Source organism: Empidonax traillii, unplaced genomic scaffold, assembly GCF_003031625.1.
Source record: "Empidonax traillii isolate 1590-97213 ecotype Southwest subspecies unplaced genomic scaffold, ASM303162v1 scaffold1486:size102971, whole genome shotgun sequence".
NCBI lineage: Eukaryota > Metazoa > Chordata > Aves > Passeriformes > Tyrannidae > Empidonax > Empidonax traillii.
The window spans coordinates 61,792-76,732 of NW_020956679.1; the positions used below are offsets into that span (position 1 = coordinate 61,792).

General features: G+C 34.9%; 1 protein-coding gene across 1 annotated transcript in view; it reads left to right on the forward strand.

Moving 5' to 3' along the window:
- The window catches only part of RELCH (RAB11 binding and LisH domain, coiled-coil and HEAT repeat containing), a gene marked incomplete at its 3' end in the record, with an annotated part of 54,898 nt that overhangs the window by 14,493 nt on the left and 25,464 nt on the right, over positions 1-14,941 (forward strand). The window contains exons 2-8 of the mRNA XM_027907496.1: positions 1,978-2,067; positions 9,856-9,927; positions 10,036-10,091; positions 10,185-10,298; positions 11,291-11,494; positions 11,579-11,670; positions 12,661-12,969. Coding sequence (XP_027763297.1) covers positions 1,978-2,067; positions 9,856-9,927; positions 10,036-10,091; positions 10,185-10,298; positions 11,291-11,494; positions 11,579-11,670; positions 12,661-12,969 — 937 coding nt within the window. The remainder of the gene's footprint in view (positions 1-1,977; positions 2,068-9,855; positions 9,928-10,035; positions 10,092-10,184; positions 10,299-11,290; positions 11,495-11,578; positions 11,671-12,660; positions 12,970-14,941) is intronic.

The following is a 14,941-nucleotide window of genomic DNA, read 5'->3' on the forward strand; positions in this document are numbered from 1 at the left end:
ATTGTTTCTCTGATTGTTACCTTGTGAACATGGTGAGACTGTATGAGGAAACAGTTGTATTTCTGGTTTTGCCATAGTGATGCTATTGTGAGACTGGTTCACTTTTCTTAAACATCAGCTTTTCATTGGGATCCTTGTTTCTTTAACTCGAGTCTTGAATTGGATTTCAAAAAATTATCTTGAAGCTCCCAAAGAAATAAATTTGAGCAGTACATACTGATCAAGGTGTTGAGTATTTTGAAAAGTCAGCTCTTACGACTGATGCTATGCATGCAAAGTTCATGTTTACTTTTGACTTAGCCACTCTAAATGTGATTCCCCACTGGTTTACTTTCAAAACAGTCCATTTTGCAAAGTGGACTGTTAAAAGAAGAGTTTGTACTGTGCTCCTAAGTGCTATAGAACAGCCTGGAGAGAATTATTAAATCACATTAACGTCTTGAAAAAATGCAGTAGATAAGACCAGAACCTGCATATGAACAATAAGGTTTAAAAGCAATTACTGAATACAGACTCACTGAGGAGCAGCAGTTTGTTTCATTATTTGAATGAGAAGTCATAGTAATAGGAAAGAAACCTGTGGTTAGATATAAACTAGGTACTGTCACATGCTTTATGTCCATGTAACAAACAAGTTAGGGTTGCCAGGCACTTTTGTTTCGGTACTGTGTCACTCAGCTAGAGTTGGCAAATATAGTATTCTTAATAGCTTTTCAGTATAGATGGTTTAATCAGTCTTAATCCAGGTGTTCTTATTTCAGTCCAGTGCTGGTCTGTATGTAGAGAGGATGTCACAAGATCTTACGAGACAACTTAGGCACAAATATATAAAAGAAACCAAGCCCCCAAAAAACTTGTTTTACGTAACACAGAATGGGAGGAGAGGTTAAATGCTTAGAGATGTTAATCATGACAAAATCTGACTGACAAGTGATGAAATTACTTCTATTTCCACTGACAGTTAGGAGGTTTTCTTGACAGCTCTATGGAGTTTGTTCTTTGTTAATGTGACAACAGCTCTAATGTAATTAAATTTATTTCTGAAGTGCTACATAGAAATTAATTTCAAAGGGAGGGGAAAGATATTAAGATACTTAATATAACTTCTGCATGTTCAATTTTTCTAGGAACATATTCAATTGTTTTGAGTTCTGTTACTGAATATTCTGTTCATTTTTATGATAAAATGGTGAATGTGTGCATCAACAGACTTGAAATTATCAAAATTGCATTTTGCTTGATCTTTTTTCTTTCTCTTTCCCCTGAAATGAAAAATGTCAAGATCAGATCAAAACCTTGTGCTTGTTACTGAATTTCTTGAATGTTTTCAGTTTTTCTTTTTTTAAATTAAGAATTTAATTCTAGAATGTGAATGTTATGCCTACAATAGCGTGAACTGTACTTCCTTTGCTTTTGTTAGGTAATATGTTCCTTAGTAAGTGTTAAGTTGATGTGTATGAAGTTATTGGCTAGATCACAAGATGTAGAAAAGTATTTGGTCACAGGAACATGCCTCAAAATACTAAAAATGGGAAAAGGAAGTAGCGTATTTGGGGTAGTTAAAGGTTTGTGTAAAATTGGAACAGAACTGCTTGAAACCTGTGGCACAACAGTTTGTACCTCTCTGGGTCCCTGTGCATGCACATCTGCATGTCCAAGCCAAAGTCCCTGGCCCTTGTGGAAAAGAGGAAGGGCTACACTGCATTGCTCCTCACCTGCTGTGTACAGCTTAGAAACACCACATTTCAGGTGGAGCAAAAATAAATTTCTTACAGTGAACTTGTTGCAATGCTGTATTTTTTGTTCAGATTTTCTGATGGAGTCTTTACTTAGAGACAGACTTTTAGAAAATGCAGTAAAACTTCAGTCTTGCAGAACTTACTTAGCCTTCGATTTATAATGTGTTTTGACTTTCTCTGTCAAAGACAGGCAACTTCAGGATTTTTTCTGATTTTTTTTTCTTTCCTCCCCTTTAAGATCGCGCTGGAAGCATCAGTACTCTTGATTCCTTAGATTTTGCAAGATACTCTGATGATGGCAATAGGGAAACAGACGAAAGAGTAGCAGGTAAGTTTTCTGTATGATTTAGGAATCATAGAATGGTAATTTTACTGTTAGACTTGTTTCTAGCATAAGTGTATTTAAATGAGCATTTCTGAAGATAAGACTTCACTGTAGTCATTTAACTAGTCACTTGATACCATGTTTTAGACAATTCTACTACAATAACTCTAAATATTCAATCAGATGTACTTCTGTATGATTCCAGATATGACCAGGGTAAAAATAAGCAGTATACTTAAATATTGTGCCCAGCTTTGGACAGTAGAACTGTATCTTGATATTGTCTACTGACTATTACTGTTTAGCTGAAACTAAATATTCCATGTATTCTGTGACTACTACATGGGTGATAGATTTCTGATATACAAATTTCTTTCGGGTCATCTCTTAAATACAGCTTTCATGTAGATCAGTCAAATAAGCATTTCCAAACCCAGAGCGAATTTGGGATTTACTCAGTTCCATAAATATTTTTTGCTACAAATCTTAACTGTAGTGCTTTTCTCTCGCATTTTATTCTTTCTGTAAGATTGGTTTAAGGAAGTGGCTTTTTTGCCTCTTTTTCTGAACTTAGGATCCTCTGGCACTTTTAATTTCAGGATCTTTTATCTGCCAAAGGCAGAACCTTCTCTCTGTATTTGAGATTATTTTAGTAATCTCTTTTGCATGTGAACCCTGTTTATCTAGTCCAGGGTTTTTTCGAAGTTCAGATGTTAAGTTATTCATGGCTTCTATAAGAGAAGCTCAGTAAAACTCTCTTGAAATTGCTACTGAACTCTGTTTACTTCTTGTCACTTAATGCTGTTTAATATCACAAGTACATGAAAGTTGTTGATGCTGGGACTTTTGCTCACACAGTCAAGCTTTATGAAACCTGAAATAATGCAAGCTGCTATGTCTCTGTTCCACGCTGTTGTCCTTCCTCTGAACCACCAACTTCCTAGCAGAAACACTGTCATGTTCTTAAGCAACAAAAAGGCTGGTGAAACAGTTCTGTAAAGGATTTTGACTCAGAAATTCTCTCTCACTTAGTCTGAAATGGCAACCAGTATTGAACCAGAGAGAAGAAACAAAAGTGGTGGAAAAATCTCATTTTTCTTACCTGACCAGTGTTACTGAGTTAAAGGGCTGGATTAAATTCATGAACATGAAGCAAACTCAGCTATTTGGTGCTCTGGTCTAGAACTATAGGGACTTACTGTTCTTCAATTTATATGGAAAATTCCAGATTCTTATTACTCTCTAGTTACTTTCTTTTTCAATATAAGTAGTCTGTTTCAAGGAGGCGATATCTGTAAATAGACAACTAATCTTCCAAGAAAATTGCTTCAGGAACCCAAGTACTTGTGAATTGTGTCCTGGAATACAAGAAAGAAACAAGCAAATTTCCAATACTTTATTTATTTTCATCATCTTAGTAGATTTTCCTGTTTCTAGACAGTACTACTTGGCAACAGTATTACTGAGAGAGCTGGTTTGATCTGTGCTCGGTGCTGTCTTTAGTAACTGAATTGGATTAGAGGTGCTTATAGAAAGTATACTCCCAGTCAGAATTGACATTCAGTAGAACCATTAATCTTCTGATGGAACATTAATAACAAAATATACTGATTGTTTCCAGTATGAAATGAATACGTCCTAAAATTAAATATTACATTTAATTAAGTGATCCTACAATAGAGCAGTGTTTTGGACAATTGCAGTATAGTTGATTGCTGTAATTGACAAGGAAATTTTATGTCTGCATATTTACATTACATTTCTGTGTCTCTTTAGAGATGTTTTTTAAAGAGTTGTTAAGTAGTGTCCTAAGAATTTGAACAAAGCAAGACTGGATATTCGTGAAGACTCAAAGTTTTCCAAAATATCCTATTTCTACTTAAAATTCTGTTTCAGTCATAATTGCTTGAAATATTTGCCTCAGTTCTGTTTAAAGCAATCTTCCTGAGCAATAAACTTCAGAAAACTGTTAAGTATTTAATTTGCACATGAAAAAATTATGACAGTAGAGGTTTCAAAAACTTTGCATATCTGGTTCCTTCTTTGAACAAACTCTGGCTTACAACTTCTGCTTTTGAAGTAGTTCTTAGCTGCAAGTACAGTTTGAAACGTAAATGGAAGTCCATCCTGCTTATTTCTTCTCAAATTCTTTCTTTGCTGTAAAGGGCTTTGATGATTAGGAGATAAAATGGTAATCTGTTGTGAAAGCTTGAGGCCATGATCTAATAGCCATATTTTCCTTTTGATAGTTCCCAGAGTGGGGTTTGAGTAGTTTTTTTTTGTTAACACCCTTCTCATGCTGCTATCTTTGTTTTTTACTGTTTGGATAGAATGCCTGATTTCCCTAGTCAGATGAAAGATAGGACATAAATGCACATCAGTCACTAAATGTAGTCGGTAAACTGGTTCCAAGTCAAAGGGACTTTAAAATTAATTTCAGTATTTCAAAACTGTTAGCCCAGTCCATTCCATCTGGAATTAGAAACAAAATTTGGCATAGAAGTAAACGTATTTTGAAGAGTTGGTGTGAATTTTTCTTTTGGGAAGTCTGATCCAAGGCAGCTGAGTCTCTTCTATAATATTATATATGAGCTTGACTGAAAAGATGCAAGTTGAGGATGTAAAGAAGCATGAGAAAGTTAACTGCAATTTAGAAAACATTCTTCATTATCTACCTGACCTTAATGAAAATGAGAACTATGTAACAATTTGGATAATATATTTGTAATCCACTTAGAGTTTAAAAAAAATATTTGCATCCTTACAGCTTGTAATTTACTAGATGGAAACAACTTGTTCTCTAAGACTGATAAATCTTGGATCTGAACTCATGTATTAAGTGCTTGAAATGGTGTTAAGATAAACTCAGTACTTAAGGATTTATTAGGGTTAAAAAACCCTCCTCCAAATACTGATTTTCATAAAACAACAAGGGAATGGAAAACCTGTTCCCGTCCTGTAGAGTAAGAGTATATCTAACTTAAGTCAAATACCCACAGCATTTGTTTTAAATAGGTCATCTGGCATTCAATTTATGGAACTGAATCTTCTGCCACATCTTAAATTGACCATGTGCACAAGTATACTTTTGATCTAAAACCCCTACCTTCCATAATTCAAAATCCTTATTATTGCTAACTTACCTTTCACACCTACTATTCTTAGAATCTGATAACTTTAAAAACACATGTTGTGTTTTTCATGATAGTAAAGTTAATTGTCATAGTCAAATTCCATTTCAATCAATTATATTCTCGGATCTCCCTCTGTTAGCATTGATTTCTGGCTAGATTATGTATCTCTAGTTAGCAGAGTGAAATGCTGTGTGTGTCAGGATTTGAAGGGAAGAGACAAGCTCAAAAACCACTTTGATTATTTTTGAGAATTTCATTTATGTAGACTTGGGTTCACAGTTTCTGCTTTTTATAGACTTTTTTGTTTGTTTTTTTTTTAACGATTACTGTTACTTGAGCACAATCAAAATGAGAGGAAAATCTTAAAAAAACTAACAAGCAAAAACTAAAAAACCAGAACTCAAAAGGCATCTGTAGAACAACAGTCATGTGCTAACACTGTGTGTGCAACTTCTTTATCCTGAAAATGGGTTTTGTCTTCCCATTTCCTGTCTCAGGCCCTGTGAAGCAGTTGTAAGCCTCTTGAATTTCCTTCCAGGTTGATGGTCTCCAAGGGTTGAACCTGAAGACAAGTCTGCTGTAGTTGAGGCTTTCTCTGTAGCTAGTCCTGTCTCATTAACTCAAAAGCATTAATGAGGCTACCAAGTCAAGTGTTGGCTTCCCACTATGACAACAAGTTCTCCATTATCTTGCTCATGAACTCTTATGCTGGTCTTAATATTTGTAGTGTGGTAGTTATATCTCATGCTGTAATGCAACTTTCTGGTTCAGGTCTATTTGTGTTATGTCCTGAAGTATTTCACAACAACTGTAAATAAGGTTGCATTTCTTCTTAGTGCTTGTTTTAGGAAAGTAGGAATTGGGACACCTCAGGTCCTTAAGTATATTTGTGATAGTGGCTTCATTGCTAACTATTGTCAGAGAATTTAAATTTTTTCTGATTGACTCAAAATGTATATACAAATCCATCACATGTAATGTGATATCATATGTGTTTTGAAGGCCATGACTTAGGATATCTGGAGTTCTACATTTACTTGGCAAGGAGGAAGAACTCAAAATAACAGTTAAGGAACTAACAAAGCTTGTAACAGTAGGAAAGTTTAGGAAAACTAGGAAAGCACAGGGTCCCTCCTCCTTTAGAGGAGAACTACTTTTAAAAGAAAATGTCTGAATGCCTTATTGTGGCTTCACAACACAAAACTACCTTTCTCCTGTTGTCTGAAGTACTTCATAGCGAAGTATGCAGAAGTCTAACAAGATATTTCTTAAGTGGAATGTAAAATTCTGGTATAATTGGAAATAATACTGCTTATACAAAAGCTAGCACTGAAGAATTTTAGAAATACTGTTTACTTCTTCAGCTTTTTGGCCTTGGCCCAACAGGACTGCTGTTCATGTAGATTTCAACTTATTCCATCCCAAATTGCAGGTTGTTTTTTATAGCTATCTTCTCAACCTATGGTCCAATATCTTATGAAGTCATTGACAAATATGAGTGAATAGAATAAGATCCTTGAGGAACCTTCACTATTAAATGTCAAAGCTCAGCAGAGAAGCTACTTCTCTTTTAAGGTGTGTTAGATTAGCTTCTTGAAAACTGATTCATGTAAAAATGGCTAATCTGAAAATCTTTATCTTTCTTGAAAGATTCAGTTTTTGAGTAAGTCTAAGGAATTTTTTTTCATAATGGTAGCTGTAGTGATTAGAGTTCTTTTTATAAATAAGAAACTAGAGATCCATTTCAATTTATCTCCCCTAAGGCAAGCCAGATTGTTCAGAAATACCCTTTCCTGGCAGGAAGATTAACCAAGCTAAAGGCTCTAAATTTCTTTTCTCTGCTTTCCTGATGTAGAGGAGTGTCAGTTTGGTTCTTTCTAAGGTTGTCTGCAGCAAAACTTTTGTGTATCTTTTAAGGAGTGTCTACTCCTTCATCAAGTGCAATGAGTTCTGCTTTTTATCAGCTCACTTGAGCGTGAAGTTAAACTTTAGCTGGCTTTATCAATGCTTTTGAAGGTGTAACTTCTCTAAGGTACTACAGCTTGGTAGAAGGAGAGAGGGGGAGAGATCAGGTTATTATGTTAAAAGTCAATACTTGATAATGGTTACAAAAGAACGAGGTTAGAAGTTGCCTTTTTATTTAAGGGATTTCCAGTTTTGATTTCATTAATACACATGCTGAGTTTAAAATCATTACAGATTTTGGCAGAAGATCACATTTCAGTATAACTTCTAAAATAATTTTTTATCGTAATTTAACATTTGATTGAAATTATGTTATAGCTACTTACAAGTATTTATGCTTATATAACAAAAATACAAAGTTGTTCAAATACAAGCTAAATTTGTGACTGACTCGCAATCATTAAGGTTTGTATGGTGGCAAATATAATGGTGGAATTAATAAGGCTGGATGAGGTACAACTGTAACAATGCTGTTTTGTAGTAGAACTGTGGGGCTGCAGAGTGACAGCTTCTCAGATATACTGTGTCTAGAACCTGTGTAACAGAAAAACATGCAGCAGAGTCATCTACTTTTAAGGTTGAATGGGTTAAGTCCTAATGGCTTCTAAGAATTTTCAGCATCATCACAGTTCACTAAAAATTAATTCTTGCCGTCTGACATGGGTTTGTCTGACATGACTTTTTTGGCTTTCTACGCCTTCAGACATGTCTTATTCCTATTTTCCTTAATGGGATTTCCTGAGTTTTTATAGTTTGTGTTGTTTTTCCAACTTTTTTTGTTATTTATATCATTCTAGTGCAGGGCACTCCTGATCTGCAACTGTTCTGGTCTTTGAAAATATTTTACAACAGTAAAATGTTAACACATAGTCATTTCTGTCAGAAAAATTACTCAATTTGAGTTCTTTACAATTTTCAAAAAGTAACAAATTAGTAGTTTACAACTTAGAATTGTAACTGTGAATAAGTAACTCAAATGCAAGGAAGTCCTAAAATTAGGTACTTAACTGAGAGCATTTTCTAACTTTGTTGCACAGAAGTATTTGCAGATCAGCATTGCTGAATACTAGAGAGATTTTACATATTTTATTCATTGTATCCTCAGTTGCGCTTTTATATTGCTGCAGTAAAATTCTGTGCATCAAACAAGTTACTTTCATGTAGCAAATGTGGTGTACTGTAGTTACTCCTTCAGTTTTTATGGATAAATGCAAACTGAGTGAATCTTTTTTCCATGTGTGCTAATTATCAAAAGAGTCTTAGTAACAGATGCTCAAAAGAGGAAACATTTTTATTTGCAACCTTCAGTAGCATTTCTTACAATCTAGAGCCAATGCAGTGATTCTGCATTGCATTGTCCTCTGTGTAGATATTTCAAAAGTCCATGTTAAATTTTTTCCAGGCAATGTTTAAAGGTATCATTGATATTTTCTTATTAAAAGCAGCTACAACTTTTTTTTTTTTTTTTGCATGGGAATAGAGTAGACATTAAAATATTCTTAATAGGTTATCTAACAGTTCAGTATTGTAGCTGTGCTGTGCTCATCTTTTCTAGTTAAATATAACAGTCCTTCTTTCTGGAAACTGTGTATTTTAAGTGTGATTAGACTAATCTGAGAATTAATGAAATGCATGTATTTATCTGATAAGTCTTGAAATAGGTTCCCTTACATGCTCTAATTGTAAAGAGCTATAAAAAGAACATTTGCTCTATATTTTGCAAAAGCAGAGGGTTTTAAAGTTTAAGCCACCATATATACATATGACCTCAACATCAAAACACATTAAACCCCAGTGCAAACAAAGCACCAATGGCCCTTTTTCGGAGGAAACACTGGAACATGAGAAACACATAACAGTGACCAGGAGAGTGGAGAGAAGTAGGTGAATTCTAGTAGCAGCTAGAATTACATATTTTTTACTCTAAAGCTGACTGTAGATCATCGAAAGTATTGTGGAATCGAGAATCACTGTAAACTTTTAAGAATAATGGAGCAAAGGCTTTTTTTATGTCAGGTTTCTTTATAAGTACTGTAGAAGAGCTGCATTTTTTGCTTTTTTTAGTCTTGTGCATCTCTTCAGTGTATGCAATTGAATTCAAAATCTTAATCAACTCTAGGGTATTCCAAAAACTCTCTATTTTGAAATAGAGATTTAAAACTATGCTATTTTTTGTAGTAAAATAAAGTATATTTCAAAATCTCCCCTTTAAACTACTAAAATTTCAGTGTATAATTTTTTCCAAAGGTCTATAGTCTCAGTAGGACAGTACATTCATTTATGGTTTAGACTGTGCTGCATGGAGACAGCTTTCTCTGCTGACACCACCTATTTGCTTCCTTTAGATCTGTGCCCTGATTGTCTGTATACTCCTCTTGCCCCAAGAAGTCAAAATATTTGACAACTTCAGCTCCCAAATACTATCCCAAAACCCTGCAGCGAGTCCTTGTCAGACAGCTTGAAATTTTGATTTAGCTGACTTAAGTCCAATGAAACTATGGAAAACGTTCACCAGTTTGCTTTCAGACCAACTCTGCTGCATGTGTTCATAAGTTCCATAAAGATTGCATGCTTTCTGTTTAATACAAACAGTATATTTTTTTTCACACCCATCCTTGCTTTTTATATTTTATTTTTGTTTCCCTTGCCTTGGTTGGATGCCTGTGTGTGTTTAATCCAAATCCCTGTCCAGTCCTGGAGTTTGAACTACGGAAAGCCAAGGAGACCATACAGGCCCTTCGAGCCAACCTGACTCAGGCTGCAGGTGGTGTACATAAACCTTTTCTTAAGTCTCTACTTTGAACAATGTAGAAGTAGCTGAGCTCATCCTCTGTGAGAGAGTAAAATTTAGTTACTTCTTTTTCCTCCCCAGAAAATGAAGTTCCTTTGCAGGAACGAAAAAATTATAAATCAAGTCCTGAAATTCAGGTAGGTGGCTGATGATAACTGAGCTTTGCATGGACTTTATGACGAGAATAAAGATGAACCAAAGATGTAGTGTATTGTTTTCTTTTTTTCCAGGAGCCAATCAGACCTCTTGAGAAAAGAGCTCTAAACTTCCTAGTAAATGAATTTTTATTGAAGAATAGTTACAAGCTTACATCAATAACATTTTCAGATGAAAATCATGATCAGGTAAAGTTCGCTTGTGGTTGTTTTTTTTAGGGTTTTTTTTTCACGTTTGCTTTCCATATTCTGATCTTCTCGTAAACTCAAGTGAATTAAAATTACTTCTCCTGAGCACGTAGTTCATTTCATATATATAATTACTCTAAAAGTTAAATATGTTAGTTAGCATTTTCGTATATAAAGCTTGGTTTGAAAACACAGCAGTTTGTGGAGTATTTTCCCAAAAGTTTTAGGAAGGAAAGAGTGTTTGTGTTCTTTAAAGGAAGCAAAAGAAGAAGTAAAGTACTGTGAGTTATAGGTACCTACATACTGTCTTGGATTCTGATGTGACAGAACTGGATCTTGAACATGATCTTTTCGTTAAATCTTACTCAGTTGATTTGTGCAGGATATACAATTTACTCATGTTTGTGATCTGGGTATATGTGTGAGTGTACTTAATCACCCTGTGTCATTGAATACAGTATTGAAGAAGCTCTCAGTCATAAGGTGTTATCTTAGATCTTTCCAGACATAGCTAAGATGATCAGTTTTATGTCTAATGATCTAAATGATTGTGTGGTACTGTAACAGTGTGCCTCTGGGAAATTACACCTGTATTTGTGACTGAAATGGAAACAAAACCAATACCTCCATCAGTAGAAAGCCTTCCGTCAACTGCACTGGCTTCTGCTTGAATTTGAGCAATGTTATTTCTGATTCCAAGAAGTGTTCATGTCCTAGTAAAAAGATAAATTGTAATCTGTGTGGTTTTGAAAGGTCCTGTCTTTAGTATGTTACCTAGAGCTGCCTTTAGGGTGAAAGTGCTTTGATTCATGAAGTGGATCCTTTCTCTGCTATTGTTTCTTGCTATCTGATTTAAGCTTTCATCTGCTTTCCTACAATGCAGTCTTGAATGTGATTATTTTGCTGTTGTATGGCCTGGGGTCAAATGTGGAAGAGAGACAAAAATAAAAGGAAGTATTTTGTATGCTTAGTTTTTTTTAATTCCTTTGAAGGATTTTGAACTTTGGGATGATGTAGGATTGAACATTCCAAAGCCTCCTGACCTGTTACAACTCTACCGTGACTTTGGAAACCATCATGTTACTGCAAAAGATATGGTGGATGCATCAGTCGGTGTAGAAGACGATGAGTTAGAAGCTGACACTCCTATACTTGGGACCGTCCCTGTATTTGAAACAACGCCACAGTCAATAGAAGTAAGACTGTACAGAAGAAATGTTACGTCTGTTTGCAGTACTACTGTATTGTACTAAACTCTTTTTTTTCTATCTTGTATTTAGCAATGTTTAATAGTGCAAAAATTAGAAGATCAAATTAGTGTGTTAAACAGTGAGAAATGGTCTTTGATGGAACAAATCCAAAGACTTGAGAGGTACGTACTTATCAATCTACTCAACTGCTTATAAATGTTGGATAACTTCTCAGTGTTTTTCTAGCACAATAATAGAAACATACAACTTACAGGTATGAAATTACTAGGAATTCTTCAGGGCAGGGTAGTCTTTCCTTTTCAGTACATGGTATTTCATTAGAAAAAGAAAGAGACTTCAAATTGACTATTTCCTTACTATTGCCTATATAATTTAATTTTGTAATAATTTTGTTCTTTCAGTGTAACTTCTTTATTTCTCTGAAAACATAATCTGTTCTGATGTGTTTTATGTAGGTTTTCTCTTAGCTTTGTTACTCCTTAGTACTGTGGTGTGTACAGCTTGCCAACATTGCTAGAAAGATGCTTGTTTTAAGGACTGATGTCATCATAGTTTTTCTTTCTAAAGAGCAAGACTAGTGGAGTTTTTGCTCTTGTTAAAGGTATTTTAAAAGTTTGGTCAAGACATGCAGTACTGTAAGCTTTAAGATATCATTCCTCCTAAGAGGTACCCTGACGCAGCATTATGGGAAAGTGTGTAATTTTTAAGTGGCTTTATTGACTTGCATAGTTACCATTTCGAAGCCAGGTAGAATAGTATATATTGAGGTAGGATAGTATATATTGATTTCACCACAATAGTGTTTTAAGTTTTGCATCCCAGATAGGGTTCTGTCTTGGAACCGTTTGTGTGTCAGTGCTCAGGGTTCAGCCAGAAGTACGTAAGGCTGTTGTTACCCAGTTGTTTCATTGATTCACTCACTCCAAGGGCAATGTTTTTCCTGCTACTAAACAACTCAATGAAACTAGTGTTTATTTAAATAACTTTTTGATATAAGTTACTTCTATTAAAGGAATTTTTAAACATACTGGAATTGAAGAGGGAGCTCTTTTCAGTGTGTTGTCCTTATTTCTGTGCTTCAGCCTTGTGATTTGAACAGCATTCTCAAGAGAGCTACAAAAATATTTCATTCTTTGCTTTTCCTTTTTCAGTGAAATAGATCTTCTCAAGAATGAAAACTTTGCTGTGTCAACAGTTTATGGTGTAGCTCCCCATCCTTCTTTAAAACAAGTGCCTCTCACAGTCTCAGAGGACAATGGACGGTACTTGGATATCAAGAGCTCTGAGAATGACAATAAACATGGAAACACTGAGGAAACAAGCCTTGCTTTATCAGCTGAAGTGGACTCAAGGACTTCTAAAGACGATATGCTAAATTCTGTGCCCCGTAAAGAGACAGAGAAACTGTCCTCACGTGCTCCATCATCTAAAACTGCAGTCCACTTTGATAAACCTAATAGGTTAGTGATAAGTTGTAAACTGGCATGCTAAAATTAAAAATTCTTAAAGAGACTAGATGTTTTTCTAACAGTAAAATTCTGCCACATGAAGAGACCATTCATGTTTTGAATGAAGGTAAAATACTTACTGTACCTCTAGGATACAGTACTGATATTTTTATATTGTCCCTAATCTTTTTAGGAGGGGGTATACATATGACTAACCTGCAGTTTCAGTATTAAGTTTCAGTGTTTCTTTTTACCTTCTACTTGTTTCTAAAACCTGTTTGTTTCTAAGTCCTGTTTGCTGCAGCAAAAAAACCAGATAAAATCAACATAGTGAATGGGAAGACAAGATTCTCTTTTAATTTCATAATTGTCTTCTGTTCCGCTGGAAGAGTTGCTTGAAAAATTTTTGTTGTTGTTCCTATGTAGATGTGTATAACTCTATTAGAGTATCTAAGAGAGCACTACAATTTTTATTTATATATTTTTTTAATTATCATAAAGATTTAATCATCAGAATTATGGCATTCTGCTTTTTGAGTTTTGATTTTGGGGCAAGTCTTCACTAGGTAGCTATGATTCTTTTAACTAAAATAAGTTATTCATGTTGTGTTATTACTTGGAGACTGAGTTAGTGTGTCTAAGAGTTCTTGAGAAAGCCTCTCCAATCTGTAAAAGTCTTTTTGTAGTGAAGAGGGGAAGTGACTTGTTCGTTAAGTGGTAGAACAAACCGTTGTGTAGCCATCAGGAGTAACATGTACACAGACTTAAGGAGAGAGTACAACTTCTAACACTACCACTGTGGACAGAGATATGCAAGTAGATCACGTTATGATCTTACTGTTGCTGTTGCTAGGGAAGCAGTCAGCTATCCTGCTTTGTGTTTTGTCAGTTCACCTAGCGTTTTTTGCTGGTGTTGATATTGTAATATGCTTCTAGAATTATCTTCCACCTGAAAATACCAAGTAGAAATCTGTGTGATGTGCTGTGCAGATGAAAAATAAATGCAAACTGAAAGGGTTGAAGAAAAAGGATAACTACAAAAATGAGTTACTACCCCTGCTAATAATTACCTTTACTTGAAGCTCTGCATGTCCTACCTTCTCTGGATTTTCTGAACTTCTTGCACGGACTTCTAGGGTCAGGGTCACTTTTTCAGGGATATCAACTTTAGAATTGGACAGGAGAAATGATTTCTGATTTTTGAGTACAGTACTTAAGAGTCTCATGACAAATTTCTTCTCTTTTAGTTGAATATACTGGTGTTAAACAGGACACTAAAACAGCTTAGATTTTTCTGAAGAATCGTCAGTGGTTCCATTTTAGCTTTCCAAAGTTTGTTTTCTTTTTAAATTTCTCTCATATCCTAGCTGAATATCTAGACTAGGTAATAATCAGAACTGCTATACATGGATTGCTAAATACTTGTCTGCCTACTTTCATTTGTGGCTTGTCACCAGTTTGTTTGCTCAGATTCATGGTGAGTGCTGGGTGGCCGTAAGTGCATGAATATTAGATTGACAGTTTGGGGATGGTGAGGATGTGTATCAAAATAGGATTAAATCACTTAGTGAGGAAGGAACTGCCTATTTCTAGTGGGATTTATGACAGTAGAACAGCGTTTGTTTTGCTGCTCACAGCTGTTTTAAAAATAACAGCACATGTTTTTACTTGAAAAGTGGTTCAATGAAGCCATGAATCCCCACTGAGTTAACTTCAGAAGTCCCCTCAAATGCAGTTCACTGCAGAAATCAGTAATGCATGTGTAATATGTAGCTATTTTTGTACTCTGCTTTGGGCTTAACACGTCAACGAAGGGTCAAAGGAAACCATATTTGAAAAAAACATATTTATAGAACAATATCCAGTACTAATTTTTTTTCCTGGATTAGGCACTAGGTTTTTAATAACAGTAATTTTTTTCACTTAAAAATACATTATTGGTTCAGAGATCTGTGGAAGAAGCTGCACAATAAAAGTGCTGGAT